The 18,593-nt window shown below is 45.8% G+C and overlaps 1 protein-coding gene across 1 annotated transcript in view; it reads left to right on the top strand.

Annotated features, from left to right (window-relative positions):
- Positions 1-18,593, top strand: part of GLIS3 (GLIS family zinc finger 3) — a 447,070-nt gene that overhangs the window by 402,142 nt on the left and 26,335 nt on the right. The window contains exon 9 of the mRNA XM_043565257.1: positions 15,046-15,221. Within this exon, the coding sequence (XP_043421192.1) occupies positions 15,046-15,221 (176 nt within the window). The remainder of the gene's footprint in view (positions 1-15,045; positions 15,222-18,593) is intronic.

Below are 18,593 nucleotides of genomic sequence, written 5' to 3' on the forward strand. Positions count from 1 at the left end.
TTGCCTGGGAAATCCCCCAGTAAAAACTCCAGCAGTTTTCTTAACGGAAATAGGTTTATCACACTTTGCGATTTTTAGTGGGAAACTGGCATTCTTTCCTGCTTCGCGGGCATTGATTCATCATTTACTTAGCTTTAACTTGTTAATAAAATGAGCTGAGTCACTGTCAGAAGTCAGGAACAGTCCACCGCGTCTATCCAGTTAGCATCAGCTTCTTTGATCCTGACCGTCGTAAAATAAAATAAACGCAAGTTCTCTCAATTTGACGAGTATCCATTTTTATTTCGAAATAGTATCTGGATGATACATCGTTTCAGTGATTTAAGCAGTACCACACTACGTCACCGAATGTTGATTTAAACATTATTAAGGGAAGGGGTGTTTGACTATGTCACGTTGAGCGAGCCAGTGGTACTTAATGACCATGGCTTCCCATAAGAGGAACCCCGTGTCTTTGGAAAGGTCTATTCATACTGTTTCATAGTATGTCTGTTAGAGCAGAGGAAACAAACATGTTGATGCAAATCCCTTCCTCAGACGGAGAAATCTTCACAGTCCCAAGAAAAGTCAGCTGGATCTGTGTCGCTCATCTTGTCCAACACAGCTGCCTCTCTCCATTCGGCAGAAGTGCCCAGACATGGCGTGCTCTGTAGTACAAGTGACAGAGCTTAAGGAGACCTGTGGATCGACCGCATGGAGCGACTCCGATGAGCCCCGTCTCTGAACCAGGGAAGACCGAAAACAGAGAAACGATGTGGCCTCTAGTACAGGAATCCACAGCAGGGAATGTTAGGGACAGTTGTTTTTGAGGAGGTAGTCAAAATACCTTAACCAAAAAAAAAAGGAATATTGGTTTCTTGAGTCCATGTCAAGTATTGGGAAGCCATACTGTTTTTTATTCATATCAGATGTGACATTGCTCCAGTTCTAGGTATGTATATGTACAGTCTTTCCATGCCTTTGAGTAACCAGGGCTGGTCTTCACTGATACCATTTTCTAAGGCAGCATGGGAAACCTGTTGTAGCTTTTCTGGATGCTAAGGGGTTAAGGACAGCAACTGTTTTCTGTGTATCTTCTTTGCAATTCTGTACAGTTCTGGTCCTGTCAAAGCAGCCTGTTCACTGTCTTAGTTCGTTTGTTTCTACATCTTGTTTCAGGATCTTTTATACCTAAAAAGACAATAAGGACCTTCCATTATTGTCCTATTCTTGAGTAAACATCACCCAACCTGGAGCTTGGGTTAGTTCTCAACCCAGAAAGCCCCCTTGCTTCTTACAGCTCGCAGAGACAAGTTCCCCTGTTACATCTCTTGGTTATTATCATCTGTTTTATTTATTTGTCATTTCCCAGATGTTGCCTTGCTAAGTGAATTACTCGTTCTCTGAGGGCAGGAATGTAAAATTTCCTTACATCCTCCACACCGTGTGCCCGGTGCTCCACAGTGCTAGGTGCTAAGGAGGGTTTGAAGGGAAGAAGGACCCATGGGGGAATGCCTAGGAAACAAAAGGCCATTGCCGGCTACCGTTGTCCAGGTGGGAGGCTCCTAGAAAAGAACGGTCCCGCCTGATTCGTTGGTCTGGACAGTGGTGGACCAGTTCTTCGGGTTCCAGCCATCTCGTGCAACCCGCATACTTTGCTACAACACACAATTGCTCTCATGCGTATGTTCACACGCATGCGCACGCACACATTGCTAGGACCCCCCCTGCTGTCATCCGCTGTGGGGGTTCCCTACGTTGCTTTTCTGTGATCTTCACTACGAGAAGCCTGCTACTCACCATCCATTCCTGTCTCCATCTGTAGCGTCTGAACAGCTCAAAACTAGGTCTGTTAGCTTTGCTGTCCTTTCTTCCCCGGGATTTTCTAAACAAGCAGGAACATTGATATCTTCACCCACTCAGGTTTTTTTTTTTCAGCCTCACACACACATGCGTGTGCACACGCACACACCCCACGTAATCTTTCCTCTCTCTTGTTAATCTCCTAGTATATGTGCAATAATGGCTAAACTCAGAAGCATCATATGAAACATTCAAGTTTATCAAAATCTATCCCAGCACTGGGGTACGTTCATTTTTTGAGTCACTTACTCAGCTGCCCTTTGGGTACCAGGCGATAATGCTAAACACTGAGGACACAGTGGTCAACACGACTGACAGAACCCTGCCCTCTCAAAGTGTCTGGTCTTTTTTTTTTTTTTCTTTTTAACATTTATTCATTTTTGAGAGTGAGAGAGAGCATGAGCAGGGAAGGAGCAGAGAGAGAGGAAGACAGAATCTGAAGCAGGCTCCAGGCTCTGAGCTATCAGCACAGAGCCCGACGGGGGCTCAAACTCATGAATCATGAGATCATGACCTGAGCTGAAGTCGGATGCTCAACCGAATGAGCCATGAGGGCACCCATCAGAGTCTCCAGCCTTCACAAGAGATGACCAGATCAACAGGCAAGCATCACTTAGGCTATTGTGAAGTGATGCCAGGAGAGGCTGTGAAGATACACAGGAATGACCCAAAAATGGAAGTAGAAGAAGGAACATCTGCCTGAAATCAGAAAGCCCGTCGGACCTGGCCATGAGTATGCCCGAAAGCTAAGAGGAGACAATGCCAGCAATGGGCGGAGCTTCGTGTGTGAATGGGGGAGGAGCCTCTTAAAGGGCACTCGGGACACTAGGCTTTCTCTTGAGGACAGGGATTTGTGTATTTGCCCAGGATGGGTACCCTGGTGATTCCGGCATACATTCCCGAGGCCTCCCTATCCTGTTACCCACCCAGCGAGAGTTCAGAACATATTCTATGCCCAACAGAAGAAAAAATGACAATACACAACCAGTTTGTCTGGTCCCCAAGAGACAAAGGCTGTCCTTTGTAAAGGCTAAACCAGCAAGGCAGCACAGGTTTTATGTTATTTTCTGTTTCTAATACAATTTGACACGACAAGTTTCGTCCCTTATAATCCCAAGCTTGTATTTTATGTAGTCATGACCTATATTCGAGGATTTTGAAGAGTCACTTAGTGTTAAAAAAAAAAAAAAACCATTCCCCGTGAGCAATCATTCCTCTGACAGGTCACAGACACATCCCACAGGTATAGAAGGGTACGTGACTTATAGGGCGACTATTTTTTTCTTAATGTTAATTTATTTTTGAGATAGAGACTGAGCGCAAGCAGGGGGAGGGGCAGAGAGAGAGGGAGACACAGAATCCGGATCAGGCTCTAGGCTCCAAGCTGTCAGCACAGAGTCCAACACGGGGCTCGAACTCAAAGATTGTGAGATCATGACCTGAGGCGAAGTCGGACGCTTAACCGACTGAGCCACCCTGGTGCCCCTTTACAGGGCAATTATTAAGCACTGGCCCAAAAATAAAGCTTGTCAGCCCTCACCATTGAAATAACTGGGAAGAGCCCTGGTTGAAAAACAGAGGCTTCAAATGGCCATTTTGTCCGCCCACACCTTGGCGTCTGCTCTCCCAACGCCACGTGATCGCATATCTCATCCTGTCTCTTTGGGTTGTAGCACTTTCTATCCTGAAAACAGTTATCTTCATTTAGTGTCCCATGAAGGGGTCAGTTTCTAGGAAAGTGACTTCCACAGATAATCGAGGTCAAGAGAGGTGGTGTTTAAAATCCACCCACAATACACACACACACACACACACGCACACACGTTTTATTTGAGAATCACTGAATGTGATGAACGTTGTTCCCCACGTCTATGCTGTGAGCCTAGAAGAAGCAGAAAATCCCAGTATCCTAGCCTTGAAGATGGAGATTAGAATATTGGGTCTTAGACTGGAAAAGCTTGGGGTCCTGGTGTTTTTTTTTTCTTTGTATCTGTGGAAAGTTTCCGGTGCTTTTCGATCTTTATTCCAGGGCAGAGTAGCCCACAAGTCTTTAAACTTCTTCCGTTCTGATCCATGACCTCAGCCATGCTTTACCCTCTATAGCAGATATCAGTTGAGTTACTGGCCTTTGGACTGGGCATTCTTCTCACAGAGATACTCGCCTTGCTAACAGCTTCTTAAATATGCCAACCTGATCTACTCCTCTTAACACACATACGGGGAAATCGGTGATACCTGCTCCTCTCTTCTTACTTACCTAGTGATTGTGAATGGCTCCCATGGGGGGGGGGGTGGGAAATAAAACAACAACAAAAGGACATTGCTGAACTGGCTTCTCTAGTCTTGTCTGATTTGTCTCTGATCTGTCTCTAATTTAAATGTCTGTGTTGTCTGCAAAACTTTTATGAGCATAATTTTCAGAGTCCAGTCTGTTTTCTCGGTAACGGAGGAGAATAATGAGCTACCTTCATTTACTACTAAGAACTAAAAAGCCTGGGAGTCAACTTTGATTCCTCCCCTTCTCTAGCATTCTCTCGTCTGATTAATCCGTAAGTCCTGTTAGCTCGACCTTCAAACACATCTTAAGCCTGATCAGCTCCACTGTCCCCTCCCATCTCAACTCTTGCAGTCCTGAAACTGTCCCCCACGCCAGGGTCTGGTCTGCTCACACCATCCCCTTCTCCCCTCACCCCATTAGCATAGGCAAGGCCATTGCCCCATAGCACCCACACCATGTGAGCTGTCCTTTAAACTGTAAATGCAGGGGCACCTGGGTGGCTCAGTGCGTTAAGCACCCAACTCCAGCTCCGGTCATGATTTCACAGCTCCTGGGTTTAAGCCCTGCGTTGGGCTCTGTGCTGATGGCTCAGAGCCAGGAACCTGCTTCGGATTCTGAGTCTCTCTCTCTGCCCCTCCCCCACGCTTGCTCCGCCTCTCAAGAATAAATAAACATTAAAAAAAAACTTGTATTAAAATGTAAATGGAGGGGCGCCTGGGTGGCGCAGTCGGTTAAGCGTCCGACTTCAGCCAGGTCACGATCTCGCGGTCCATGAGTTCGAGCCCCGCATCGGGCTCTGGGCTGATGGCTCAGAGCCTGGAGCCTGTTTCCGGTTCTGTGTCTCCCTCTCTCTCTGCCCCTCCCCCGTTCGTGCTCTGTCTCTCTCTGTCCCAAAAATAAATAAACGTTGAAAAAAAAAAATTTAAATGTAAATGGAATATCTGCCGATTTCCTACTGGGGCCCTTCCCCCACCACACTTGGATAAAGTCTGAACTCCTTTTTGTAGGCTCCTGGGCCCTCTGTGGTCTGGCCTTAATCACATCCATTTACCACTGCTCCTCCTGCTTGTTCTGCCCCAGCCACACTGGCTTTCTTGCGATTCCTGGAAAACACCAGCTCACCTTGCCTCGGGGCCTTTGTACCTGCTGTTCCTGAAACTTGAAAGGCACCTTCACCGGAAGTTAACATGATCTGTGCCTTCGTTTCCGGTGTCTGCTTGAACGCGAACCGCTTTGGGAAGGCCTCTCTTGACCACTTCACCTCAACCCCCACCCCCCGCTCACACCCCCCAACCCCGCTCTCTTCTGTTAACTCTATTTCTCTTCATAGATTTAACAGCCCCTGAGATCACACTGTCTGCTTACTGATTGGCTTACAATCCACTAGAGCCGTAGCTCCCTGAGAGCAGAGACGATGTCATGCTTACAGCTCTTCCGCCACCGCCCTCAGCGCTTGGGAATTGTGTGGAATGAACAGGGTGTGAACAGAAGGGAGGACTGCAGCTATGGTTCCTTTATCATTTCTGGGAAAGGTAACAGGAATCCGGGGCAGGTGATGACTGGTCTTCCAAGTGCACGTTCTCCTCTGCGTCACCTCAGGGCAAAGCAGGAGACGCTGATGCGAGCACACGTGTGTCACTACACCAAACAAATAGCTTGACTCTTGGTTCAAATATCCCTTCACATCAGATTGCTTTCCATGTGTTTCTTTTTAATTTTGAAGTGCACTTGTTCTTCATTTTAAAGAGGTCTCGTTCATTTCACCCCTGAAGGCCAAGTCAGCCATCTTTATTTTGTTCCCACATTCCAAACAAGTCCACCTCATGCAAAGCCCAAGATGATGGGTTTTTTTTTAGTCCCCTTGGATTTTCAGTCAGGAAAGTGAGTCATGACAATAACAAGAAAGGCTTGAGGTAAAATAGAATTCCTTTTCTCGCAACCTCTACTTTAGTGCGTTGGCACGGGGCAACGTGGAGTTCAAACTAAGCCATTATGTTCTTGACATGTATCTGTGTGTTCCTGTCACAGAGCTTCTCTGAAACGAGTCCTAGGGAGGCAGAATTCCTAAACTGAAAGCCCACGAGCCTTTCTAGCCTCAGTCTCAAGACATTGGCCCATTGCAAAGTGCCTGGTGTCTGACAAACAAAAGGCTGTTCGAAGGAAAGCCTTTCCTGAGTGTTTCTAGTGGGATGTGGAAATCAACTTTACCTTTTCCCCTCTTGTGTGGGGGTGGGAGGGGGGGGGGCAATTGGCTGGGAAGAAACTGTATTGTGTCCTTTTGCAAGTGAAGGTCCATCTGCCTATTGGTGGTGGGAGACCACTGAGGGGAGCAGAAGCCAAGAGACAAAGGTTCTTTGCTTCCTTTACTGAAAAAATAGTCGTCCGTTGCTTTTCTGTTTTGTTGAAAGGAGAAACACCTTTCTCTGTTTTAATCATCCTCTTCACAGTAAATGACTGGAATCGTTCTCTTGAATAAGATGATCTCCCCTCAGAAACAGAAACCGTGGTCTCTGGGCAGATAGAATATACAACTGGACATCAGCACCAACTGGGCAAAGGTACCGTCTACCTGGACACAGAAACTGGCACCTGCCCGGGAGCTCGGTCTGTTCAACAGAGTAATTTGTCAACAGCAGTGACCAACATTTATCATATACTGTACTTATCTCTGCATAGGACTGGATGAGGAGATACAAAATGGTAGCAAACACCCCCAAGCATTTGATGCTCTTTCTGTGTATAAGAGCCAAGGGCCCTTCTCTACTTGGGAATTTTTACTAGATGTGTTTTCCTCCCATTCATTTCTCTAACCAGATGTTGAGCCTTGTATTCAGGGGAAGGTACAGAAAATTCCTTTGTGGTTACTACAATAGTAACCTGGCATCCTGAAGATGAAAACAATAAATCACACATAAACAGCACATGCTATCACTGACCAAATCACCACCCAGTTAGTTCCTTTTCAAATTGATGCATTATATTGACTCTCAGGGTCTCATTTGGCAGTGGCTTTCAAAGGCACCTGGCCACCCTGGGCAGCAGGATGGCATCTGAAGTTAATTCTAGAAGTAAAGTTCTTCTGATGTCGTCAGGAGACTCGTGCTCACATTTTGAGACCAGGGGAAAGGCACGGAAGGGGCGGTTTTTTTATCTGCCCGCGCCTCCCTTTCTCGTGTGTACCCCCAAACAACATTTTTCTCCCTCGTTTTTCATCTGGCTTTCTCATTACTCTCCCTTCTGAACGTTTCTCTTTCATCCGATGCACTCCGTGGCAAAGCAGACTGCACTCTGTGCCTAACACCGAGCCGAACAAGAGAGAGTCTTCTCTTTGCCACAGGGCCATGAGTTAATCCCTTTGCTTTGACCTGCTCAGAGCTGCCCAAAGGATGGTGTCATTGCAGAAGGTTTTTTGTTTTGTTTTGTTTGATTTTTGGTTTTTTTAATTGCAGCATTTTTGCCATCAAATGTCTAAGACCACTCAGGATAAATTCTCTTCTGGTCGGTGGTTTTTTGTTTTTTTTTTTTTTTTTTTTTTTGTAAAGAGGATTTGGCAGAATCAGACTTTTCTTCCCTTTCTCCCCATCACATCAGATTCTGAAATAGACAAACAACTGAGTCACAGCCAATTCTGCAGTCAAGATAGTCCAAAAAATTCCGGCTCTTGGTTAAATGTGTCCTGCATAATTCATTTCTCTGACATATCCGGGTGTCCTCTCCCCCTCCCTGTTCGTTTCCACAGTGGGGAGATACTGTGATGCCCTCAGCCCTGCTTCAGTCTACACCCGAAAAAAAAAAAAAAACACTTCTCTGCCTTGGGCACTGATAACTTTGTTTTCTGGAGTGAGAACTGACCCCCTCTCCCCAAACGGAGCAAAGTGTCCTCTAGAACACGATCCTTTCTACTTCCCAGAAACACTCACTCATCAGAATATACACGTGGGTCTTCTTTAAAAAGCCTCGGTGATCATTTCACCTACAGCCCGATTCACAGCCCTCATTTTGTCACGGTCTGTGGAGGCACAGGCAATCATTTTTGAGTCCTGGTCTTGTCCACTGTGATAAATTATCTGCAGTTAATATTGACCCAGCCTCTCGTGAGGAGAATGAAACGCTAAGCCCTTCCAGGAGATGGATTCAGCTCTTTGGCCGGTTTGGAACAGAATCCTCGGACGGACGGACAGCTCTTGGCCTGCTTTGGCCCTGCCCAGATGGACAGTGTTGCCATTACCCACACTTCCCAGCGGCTGTTTCTTCATTACTGAAAGCTGGTCTTGATTGTCTCAGAAGCAGAATTCAATTTGCAGTTCCCCCAGTAACGTGCTGTGATTCATTCGGGGACAAATCTGGATTGAACTGAGTCCAAGTGTCTCTTTTGTGAGACAGAAGGGAAGTATAAGTAGATACTATAGTCACCCAGATGAGTCAGCCAGGAATTCATGAAGTGATTCATAAATCGTTATAAAGACCACTAAAGTCTACTAAAATGGAGTGCTGTCTGGCTATACAAAGTGGGGTATTATCATTGGGGGGTTTTTTTTAGATGTTAAATCAGATGTGAAATCCTTAAAACTGTGCTTTTCTTTTTAGGTTTTGAAAAGGATTCCTTTTTTCCCCCCTCTGTAGTTGGCCAACTGCTAAAGCCATTTTTTATTGATCGGTTTTCACAGATGAATTTAAAAACCACCGCAGTTCTCTGGGGGATAACAAATACCTCCCCAAATCCACCATAGACCAGTTTGTATCCATTATTTCTACTCCCTAGCAGCAAATCAATAATATTTTCCGTGTGAATACAATGAAACAAGTTGTTCTGATGCATTCTTCCTTCTTTGGGAGGTCTGTTACCCCCCGGGGGAGGGTGGGGGAGAACTGTCCAAAGCACATATCAACCAACATTTAATCCACTTGATCATGGAAACCCCTCTTTTCAAAGTATTAACCCCCAACGCGGTGCTAAGACGCTCAGTCCTGTATTGCTGGTTACAGCTGCTTGCATACACAGCACAAATGAAGAAAAGTAAGACGTACTTATGACATGTGCTTAACCTGCAACATGGTCTGTTAGTCAATTTTGTTTGAAGAAATACAGTATGTAGTTGACACAGAAATACCTTGGACTTAGGAGAGAGAGAGAGCGTTATCTGAAAGCACTTGTCCAGTTGGAAAAGACAAAAGGTGTAAGCCCAGCTGGGCCATATGAAGAGCATAGCGCCTAACAGAGTGAGTTCACCAAAGCAAACTGGGACACTCATTGCCAAGTTTCTTAAAGGCAGTGGGTTGCTGATGCACCCATCCCCATCAGCTGGTGATAAGGTTCAGAATCTCAGACGCTCACAGGAGTCCCCTATCCCCCTCCCTCACCCCGCCCATTCACCTTGCCCTGCATCTCCACTAGAGGGCATCTTTCCTTATTAGGATAAAGCGAGGTCTGGAGAACTAGCCGTGTGACTGGGCAACCATTTTGTGTCTTTGGGCCTACTTTATGTCATCCAAATAAGGTGGTGCTCCAGTGCCCTTCAGCTAGAACATTATATGATTGTATGAATTTGTGAACTCAGGATACTCTGGTGGGAAACCCAGTACCGAGAAATGAGACTCTTACACAAGGCCACCATATCTGCCCTTAGAACTAGAAAATTAGCCAGCTGACCAAATGCTTGTTTTCTTTGAGCCATGGTATCCGTATCTGAGTAGTCAAGAGAGGAGAGAGTCCTCTAATATTTTTTATTTCAAGAACTCAATAGAAATGGAATGCCGTGCTGGAACAACAGTCTTACACAGCTGTCAAGCCCTGGGTATGGGTCAATGTCACAGTTACCTTACGTGCACGTTCTGTTGAGAGCAGTCCTTCCATAAACACGTATTGATCAGCTGGAAAGTGTCAGACATTCATTCTGAAATACTCTGAGATCTCTGACCTCCCAATTTAAAATTGTTCATAATCTACCCCCAGCCTTCACCTTCCATTCTTGATTTTTCTCCCTGGTACTCGTGTCCCAAGTACAATGTATAGTTTGCTTATTTGACTTTGTTCATTGTCTGCCTCCCCTCACCAAAATATAAGCCCCACAAAGGCAGGGATACGGGTCACGTCTTTCGCCGTCCCTAGTGATCAGAATAGAGCCACACACTGGGTCAGTGCTCAGTAAATATCTCTTGGATGAAGAAAGGAATATGTTATCTCAGATTTTACGATCCCCAGTAGGGGCTAAGATTATCTTTACTTTGTACTTGAATTTGAGGCTGGGAGAAGTCGGGGAATTTATTCAACACTACCCAGCTAGTGAGGAACAGAGCCAGAATCCAACCCCAGTGGGTCTTCAGCGATATCTGTCTCCTTCTCCTGCCATTTACAATTTTTCTGCACGTGAACCTCACTCATTCTGTGTTTCTCCGTTGGGACCTACCATTCTGTGAAACGATGTAAGATTGTTTCTGAGTACTGTATTTACAGGAAAGATGGCCTCTTTGCTTCTGGCCCACCTCACTGCAAGGTTGGGAGACTCAGTATGAGCCGAGGGTGGGAGCAGACCACAGAACAGAAGGACTGTAACCGACTAGCTACCCCGAACAACCAGACGTTTCCTAAGATGTGTGTAGATACGTAGCTATAGAAGCCTTTTTAAGTCCTTTTTTCCCAGAAGCTTTTTGATGACCCCTTTAAAACCTGTTTCCTGCCTGGGTTTTGTTGTTGTTGTGTTGTTCTGTTCTGTTTTTTGGCAGGAGGTTGGGGGAAGGGTACGAACCATTGAACCATGGCTCATGCTGAGGTTACATAAACTCCTCCACTGAGTGAGTACAAACGGTTGACTCAGTTCTCTGGTTTGCTTTTGTGTGAAGTGTTTCTGGTAAGCAGTGATGTCTCAAAAAAAAAAAAAAATTCTAGTCCGTTGTGTGCGTTCTGACATTAACAATCTTCTAATGTTTCAAAGAAGAGACTGGTGAGCTGGGTTAAATGAAATCTGTGAAATGTCAACTGTGGATCCACAGCAGGGGGGGGACAGAGTTGGACCTAGAAAGATTTCAGACCTTCTCTCCTCTGGCTCTTGGACACTGCCGTAACTCAGAATGAATTAGAGTGACGTCGTCATCTTGTCCTGACGTGATGGGGGATGAGCTGTTCCATGGGAGGAAAATTGTAAATCACTGCAACTTAGACTCAGCATCAAACTTGTTTATTTTAGCATCAAAATATTTTAATTCCTTGGCTTTGGATTTAAAAAAAAAAATTCCCTGTTTTGGGCAGAATACTCAGATCATATCCATTGTGTAGGTGTGTGAGCATGTGTTCAAAAACCAAGGTTGGAAAATCAGCGAGGACGCTAAGACAAAGGGATCGTGAGGCCCCACACCCGACCTTCAATAACAGTGAGAACTTTCCACCTTTGGCGTAATGAGCTCCCGTTTAAGTGTGCGTGTTCTTGGTTCTTCACTCGTTTCTGGAGTGAATGGCCTCAAACCACTCAAGTTTCTTGAGTCCTTTTGGCTTTAAGAAAAAAACGTTTCCAGGGCGCCTGGGTGGCTCAGTCAGTTAAGCTTCTGACTTAGGCTCAGGTCACGATCTTGCGGTTCATGAATTCGAGCACTGCGTCAGGCTCTGTGCTAACAGCTCAGAACCTGGACCCTGCGTCAGATCCTGTGTCTTCCTTTTTCTTTGCCCCTCCCCCGCTCACAGTCTGTCTCCCTCTCTCAGAAATAAATAAACATTTAAAAATTTTAAAAAATAAATAAAACATTTCTGACATCTGTCTTGTTACAAGTTGTCAGTGATTGTTCCAGAAGCTCCCAGGACCTTCCCTCTAACAGAGGGACTTCCCCGCTTTTGCCCTCCTCCCCTGCCCCCTCACCCCTCTGATTTTGATGTGCTTAACTCTAGCCTACCTTGAGCTGGTTAACTAGTAAGCAGGTCTATAAAAATTAAATTGAAATTAGCGAGATTGGGAGAGATTTTTTCAATAACATCCCATGTACCATTTTTCAGCAGTGACAAAATTAAATCTATGTGCTGTACTTGAAAATCAATCACATTTACACACTCGTTTCTTACACCGGGCTTTTCCGTGCTGAATTCTTATTCCCTGGTTCCTAGCAATCGTTGGACAATCGTAATCACACCTTGTCACTTTTCACCTTTTCTATGTATGTGTAAAAGTTAAGAGTTCTGTTGGAGTCCCTTCCCTTTCCAAATCAAGGACTTCTCAAGGTGTTCATTTATCTCAGCCAGAATAGTTTACATTTAAACTTTTATTAGTACTTTATATGAAGGGACATAGTATATTTTAAAATTATGTTAATTTAATGCCATGTAATGTTACTTATTTGAACATGGAGAAAACTTTAGTCAGAATTAGCAAACAGCCAAATGTGAAGTGAGTTGAAGGCTCAGTAGGTATATTTTACTCCCCCCACCAACGTCTCTGCGATCAGCATTGCTAACACCTTGATGTAATAGCCCCCATATCTGTCTTCCTTTGCTCACCATCAGTACTTTATGTAATATGTGGTAGCCCAGAGGGCATGGCCAAAGTTTGGAACTTGTGTGAATGAATAGATAAGAATGACGTATAATTACCGTATAATTATATATTCCCTAGATAGATACATGGATGTATCATTTGTAGGTAGATATATAATCTATGTATAGCTATAGAGTCGGTTTGTAGGAATGTAAATTCTGGATGACTCCTTAATGGATTCTGTCCTTTTAGTTGGTTGAATTCTCCCCTCTTTATAGCAAGTAATCACAGTTCACCCTATAGCCACATCATCCCTAATTACAGAAAGATGAGATTTTATATTGCTGACAATCTTTGCCTCCTTCCCCCTCCCCCTCCCCCTCTGCCTTTTCTCTCTTTGTTAATCAAACCCTTGTGTATGAGCCTGACTCACTTGCTGGGGGACGGGGGAAACGGAATCCCTTTCTTCCATCAAGCCTCCAATATCAGGCTCAGACTTCTCCGTACTGTGACTTGTGCCATCCACACATCTCTGCCCCATTGGACCTCGACAGAAAGGAAAAGTGGCTGAAGCACCAGAGAAAAGACCAGAAAACCATCGAGAGTGTGCCACGTCTTTTATTCCCGGATGAAGAAATAGAATTAGGAAGCAAGGCAAAGGAGCTCGCTGCCTTGCTCAGAACCGGAAATGAGATGCCCGTGACACAGGTTGTCTTGCAATCCAAATCCTCCCCCCTCTCCCTGAGGGCCTCCTGCCCACGGGGCTCAGGGGGTTGGGTGGTGGTGTGGACTCCGTTTCGCCCTGAAGCCTGCGATCCCACAATTCCTCAGCCCCCTCCCACGACCTCAGACAGCCTTGCCAGACACATTAGAGACATACTCCCCAGGAAAATCGCCTCCATATGAGGAATCCCGGCCTGCGAGTTCTCACTAGATGTTCTCAGGGCAATGCCAGGGCTCATTTGCTGGCCAGGGCTCAATGGCTTTCAGAGCCATTCAGTTCAGCACGTCTTTTCAGGCTAATTCCAACTAGGATGAGACACTTCGAAGACACGTATTTCCCCGGCTCCGGGGCGCTCGGTTACCGGTCTCCTTCAGCAAAGTGAAAATAAGCATCTGACCCAGCCAGCGTGTTTCGGCCTCGTCCAGAGACTTCTCTTCTCCAGAGGTTGGCGAGTGCCAACCCCCCTCCCTGGTTCCCGCACCCCCTTCCCTCACAGCCTCCTCAGGGGGATTTTGGCCCACGCCTTATTACTGCCGCAGCACGAACGCCCAGGCTGGGCCCTGTTAACTGCCCCGATTCACAGCATTGCAGGTCACTTTATAAATTTGACCGGTTCCGTGTCCCTTTCTACCATCCATGGCCCTACACAAGAGCCCAGCAAAGTGAAGGGACTCATCCTTGCGAACTAAGACGTGAACACCGCGGGCAACCTCTACGGGTCGGCGTAACACAAAGCCTGTCTTTTCAGCCGGTGTCAGAAACAACCCACTGGAAGTTTTCAGCTTACTGGGCCTTTTGGGGGGGACTGGCCAATTCACTGCTGACACAGTTTGCTCCCCAGTTACTTTGCGGCTTCATTTCACCACACCGACGGGTTCCCCGGGCCGCCCCACTCGTGACGGCAGTCCGCGGACACCGGTAAACCTTAACCCTGCACTCGCGGGTACACCTTCCCTTCAGCGCTGGCAGGTCCGAACTGTCATTTGGAACCCAGGGAGTGAGACCCTGCCACTTGTCCCCTGACACTTAGAAGACTGGCAGAAAGCTGTCAGGCTTGGATCTCAGGTTAGTTGACCGTGTCCCCTTGTTTGAACATCTGCATGTCCCTGCTCAGAAAGCTGCCGACAGTCCTATTACGATTAGCACGCGTGACTGTGAAAGATGTCCCACATCGTGTTCCCGTTGTGCCCTGGGCAGTGTTCTCTACCGCGCGCGGAACCCACGCAGGTAGCCTGGGTTCTGGGTCCCCCACTCGACCTTTGAGGCTCAAATTCACGCATTCTTGGCAGAAGAAAATGTATTGTTGAAAGAGAACAGGGTTAGAGAGGCTTACCTCGCGGAACAAAATGTTTATGAGCTAAGTGTAAATGAATCAGAAACATAAGGATCAAATTTCCCCTGAAATGCAAACGAATTTAAAAATTAGCAGGAAAAAAGGGGGCCTGGCAAAAGACGTGCTTTGCATTTCACCAAAGCCAGAGTATTTGAAATGCCTTTGGAGAGGCTTCACAGACCCAAACTGTGAGTGCATTTTCCCTTTGTTGATCTCTTTCATCCCCTCAGTATCTCCATTGAGAAGTCAGTGGTTGAAAAGGGGAGAGGAAAGTCTTCGCCAATTTCTTTTGAGGGCTTTTTGTCACGCTCTCATCCAGCCACTGTGGACATTAGAATTCAGCTTTGAAGAGTTTGCCTCTGCTCCTGCTTTTTAATGTCCCTCACGCTTCCTCTTACGATCCTTTTCCCAGGTTTGTACCTTCTGCCCCGTCCCCTCACATCAGCCCCCGGAGGGTTCCAGCTGCTTCTTCGGTCATGCAGAGGACGCAGCCCCCCCACCCCCAGCAGCCAGCGGGCGCGTCGCACCTGAAGTCTTACCAGCCAGAAACAAATGCTTCCTTTCAACCAAATGGAATCCATGTTCATGGTAAGTGGGGAGCCGGCCATCGCCTTGAGTCTTGAACGGCGATGTTGTGCTGTCGCTTTTAGACAGATGTCTTAGTTACCAGGGGTGAGTTTCTGTGGTTCTGTCACACACCAGGCTTTGGCTTTAGCGGCTTTCCTCTCAGATGTCACCCTTTGGGGCACCTGAGCGGCTCAGTCAGTTGAGCGTCCAACTCTTGATTTTGGCTCAGGTCACGATCTCATGGTTTGTGGGATCAAGCCCTGTGTCAGGCTCTGTGCTGACATGGCAGAGCCCGTTTGGGATTCTCTCTCCCGCCCTCTCGCTCTCTGCCCCTCCCCCACTCAAATGCATAAAAACTTCAAAAACTTTTTGTAAAATAAAATAGAATGTCACCCTTCATCATCCTGAACTCTCATAGTATTTTCCTGGTGTTGGTGCTAAGCTGATATAACTTATGACACCCCAAAGTGGTCAGCCCAAGATGGTGATCTGTTCATTGGCCGGGAATTCAACACCTCACGGATAGGCCCTAACGACAGCATCTCGCTTCCTAAACAAAAAACAGTCACATAAAAGGGAACAGGAATGCTTTTGCCCAGGCGTGCCCCTCCTCCCACAGGCCCCATATCCCCAGAGCCTCTCCATCCTTCAAGGCCCAGGTGAAATGACACTTCCTCTCAGCAGCCCTCGCTGGTTTCCTAGCTGGATTTCATCTCTCCTGACTCTGGACTCTGATTGCATGTCACCTGCATCTCTCTGATGGCACTCTGGCTCTCTCTCTCTCTCTACCTCGTGCGTTACTACTTTGTGAGGAAAACCTGCCTTTACTTCCTCCCGAGGTCACAATTTTCTGACTCGTTCTTTCTCGGAAAGAACTTCGCACAGTCCTCTGCACGTTGTGAAGATGCGTAGATACTTGGGAAGTGCAGAGAGAAAGAAGAGGAGAGAAGGAAAGCAAGAAAAATCATGATGGTGTTCACAAAATGTACAGATCCGCTGTGTAGCTTGGAACATATGTGGAGAACTAAGTTTGGTTTAATTTCTTTCTTTACACCAGTTTTGCTGACTCAGGCACCTGTTTCTGTGAACATCCCTAGAGTTCAGATGCCAAGTCATGTAGAGTCAGACCATGCATAACCTTTTGCTTCCTGGAGGCAAAGGGGATACTATCCATTTAAATAAGAGTTTCAACTCCTTCTGAAAACTAGGATTCTCCTCCATCTGTCTCTTGCTGATTCCTCAATTTGCTCACACGAGTTCATGACCTGAGCCGAAGTCGGACGCTTAACTGACTGAGCCACCCAGGTGCCCCTCCCTCCCTTGCCTTTATGGGACTCGTTGAGAAGAGGGATAATGTTTCTAGTCTTAGAGCAAGCGTAACTCTTGGTGCAAAGTAGGCATTTAGTAAATATTTACTGAATAGATGATTGACACTCTCACATTCAACAAATGCAAAATGAAACAAGACCCAGAAAATGAGACCTACCTTGTGATTTTGCCCTACCTCTTGGCCAAAGGCTCTTCTTCCATATTCCTCTTCTTTAGTGGAATCATGAATACATCGTCAACTTGAAATTGTTGAGTTGTTTTGTTTTTTTAACTTTGACTTTAATTGTTAAAAATTCCCATGGCCAATCAGAAACTGCTAACAGCAGCCTAAAAATAAATACATATGGTGAGTCTTTCTGGAATAGATCAGGCTACAGTTGTGCAAACTGGGAAATCATAACTCTCTCATAGAAGATGGGCAAGTGGCCCGCTGTGATGGGCTTACAAAGGGAGTGTCCATGCTTTAGCCACTGAGCCACTGCTGGGAATGACGGAGTAGGCATCCAGACACAGCCTTACTTCATCCTCCAAGCATTTTGTCTGAAAATGTTTTTCTGGAACTTGCTAGGCACGAGCATTGCTCGTCAACTGCTCCTTAGGATGAGGAGAAAATTGATCTAATATTTTTCAAGTGGGTGATACAGTGCTGGGGGCAAGAGGAGGTGCAGAGACCTTCTAAATGAGTTGTAATTATTGGCCGTGCCTTTCAGCTTCGGTTGGATTAGTTTGCTGGGTGACGTCATACAGCATCTTGGTCACGGGGAACTTCATCCCCTAATAAAACTAGGTCTTTAAAAGCCCAAGCACTGTGTCACAGTTGCTAACACAACAGCCACAATGAGTGAGTGTCCTGTCTTTCAAGAAGGTCATGGCTTTATTGAGTGCCTTCCCCCCCATCCTTTCCGTACTCCCTGCGGTAGGTAGAGGTCAGAGAAAATGTCATCAGTATATTTTTAGAGATGGGAACTGAGACCTAGAAGAATATCAAATGTCTAGGCATTGCTGCCTTCTTGGCAAAGCCCTTGGATGTCTTTTACAAGAGGTGCACATTTCCAAGCCACGTTCTTCATCTACGTGTTTCTAAATCAAAGGCACACCAAAATATGTGTCTGCATCTTTCCATGAGGAAATATATTTGTATGTAGATGCTGTTGCCTTACAGAGAGCCTTAGAATTCAAAGGCCTTTGGTTCTACAGATGTGGATGAAAACGAGGTCCCACTGAGTTTCACTCCCACCATATTAATTGATACAGCGCTTCGACCTTGTGGGGTGTGTGTGTGTGTGTGTCTTTGTTTATTTACTTACTATCAAAGTATGCTTGACATACAATGTTATATTAGTTTCAGGCGTACAATGTAGTGATTGGACAATTCTGTATGTTACACTGCGCTCACCATGATAAGTGTACTTATCATCTGTCACCATACAACATTATTACGATATTAATGAGTGTTTTGTAAAAGGCATACTTTGAAAAGATGAATAGTATTGCTTTTTCGAGTTCCCTCGCCTGGTGAATGACCTAGGACTAGAGCTCAGTTTTGTTGATTCTTCATCTATTCTGTCCATTGATAATGCCTTCATGAGGAAGGTGGATAAGGTGTCATTTCTTTTCATGTTTGAGTGTTGATAGCATTTACGGGCGTCTGTTTGGGTGGTATCTCCAAGGCAACTTGTAAGTACATTTTAGTCTTTTATTTTAGATGTAAACAGAGAAACAACCCTTTCCAATCATGTAAGCTTGTTCCTCAGTCTTTTCTTTCTCTTTGGGACCATTCTCTTGCCCAGGCAAGCTTCAGAATTTTGCCTGGATTAGTTGCCTGAGAGTTGATATTTGTACATTTTGTTACGGTGCTAATGGATAATTTCTTTTTAAATGCCCTATTCATTCCGGGCTGTTAGAATGCCATGGGAATTCCTAGAACAGGGTTTTCACAACCCTCCTGCTTCTGGACCCATCAAGGAGAGGCCACATTCAATTCCGCAAATGACATGAATGTCATTTAATCGATGCAGTGATACAGGCAATACCACCGCTACTAATATCAAGAAGTACCCGGTT

The sequence above is a fragment of the Prionailurus bengalensis genome, chromosome D4 (genome assembly GCF_016509475.1).
Source record: "Prionailurus bengalensis isolate Pbe53 chromosome D4, Fcat_Pben_1.1_paternal_pri, whole genome shotgun sequence".
Lineage (NCBI taxonomy): Eukaryota > Metazoa > Chordata > Mammalia > Carnivora > Felidae > Prionailurus > Prionailurus bengalensis.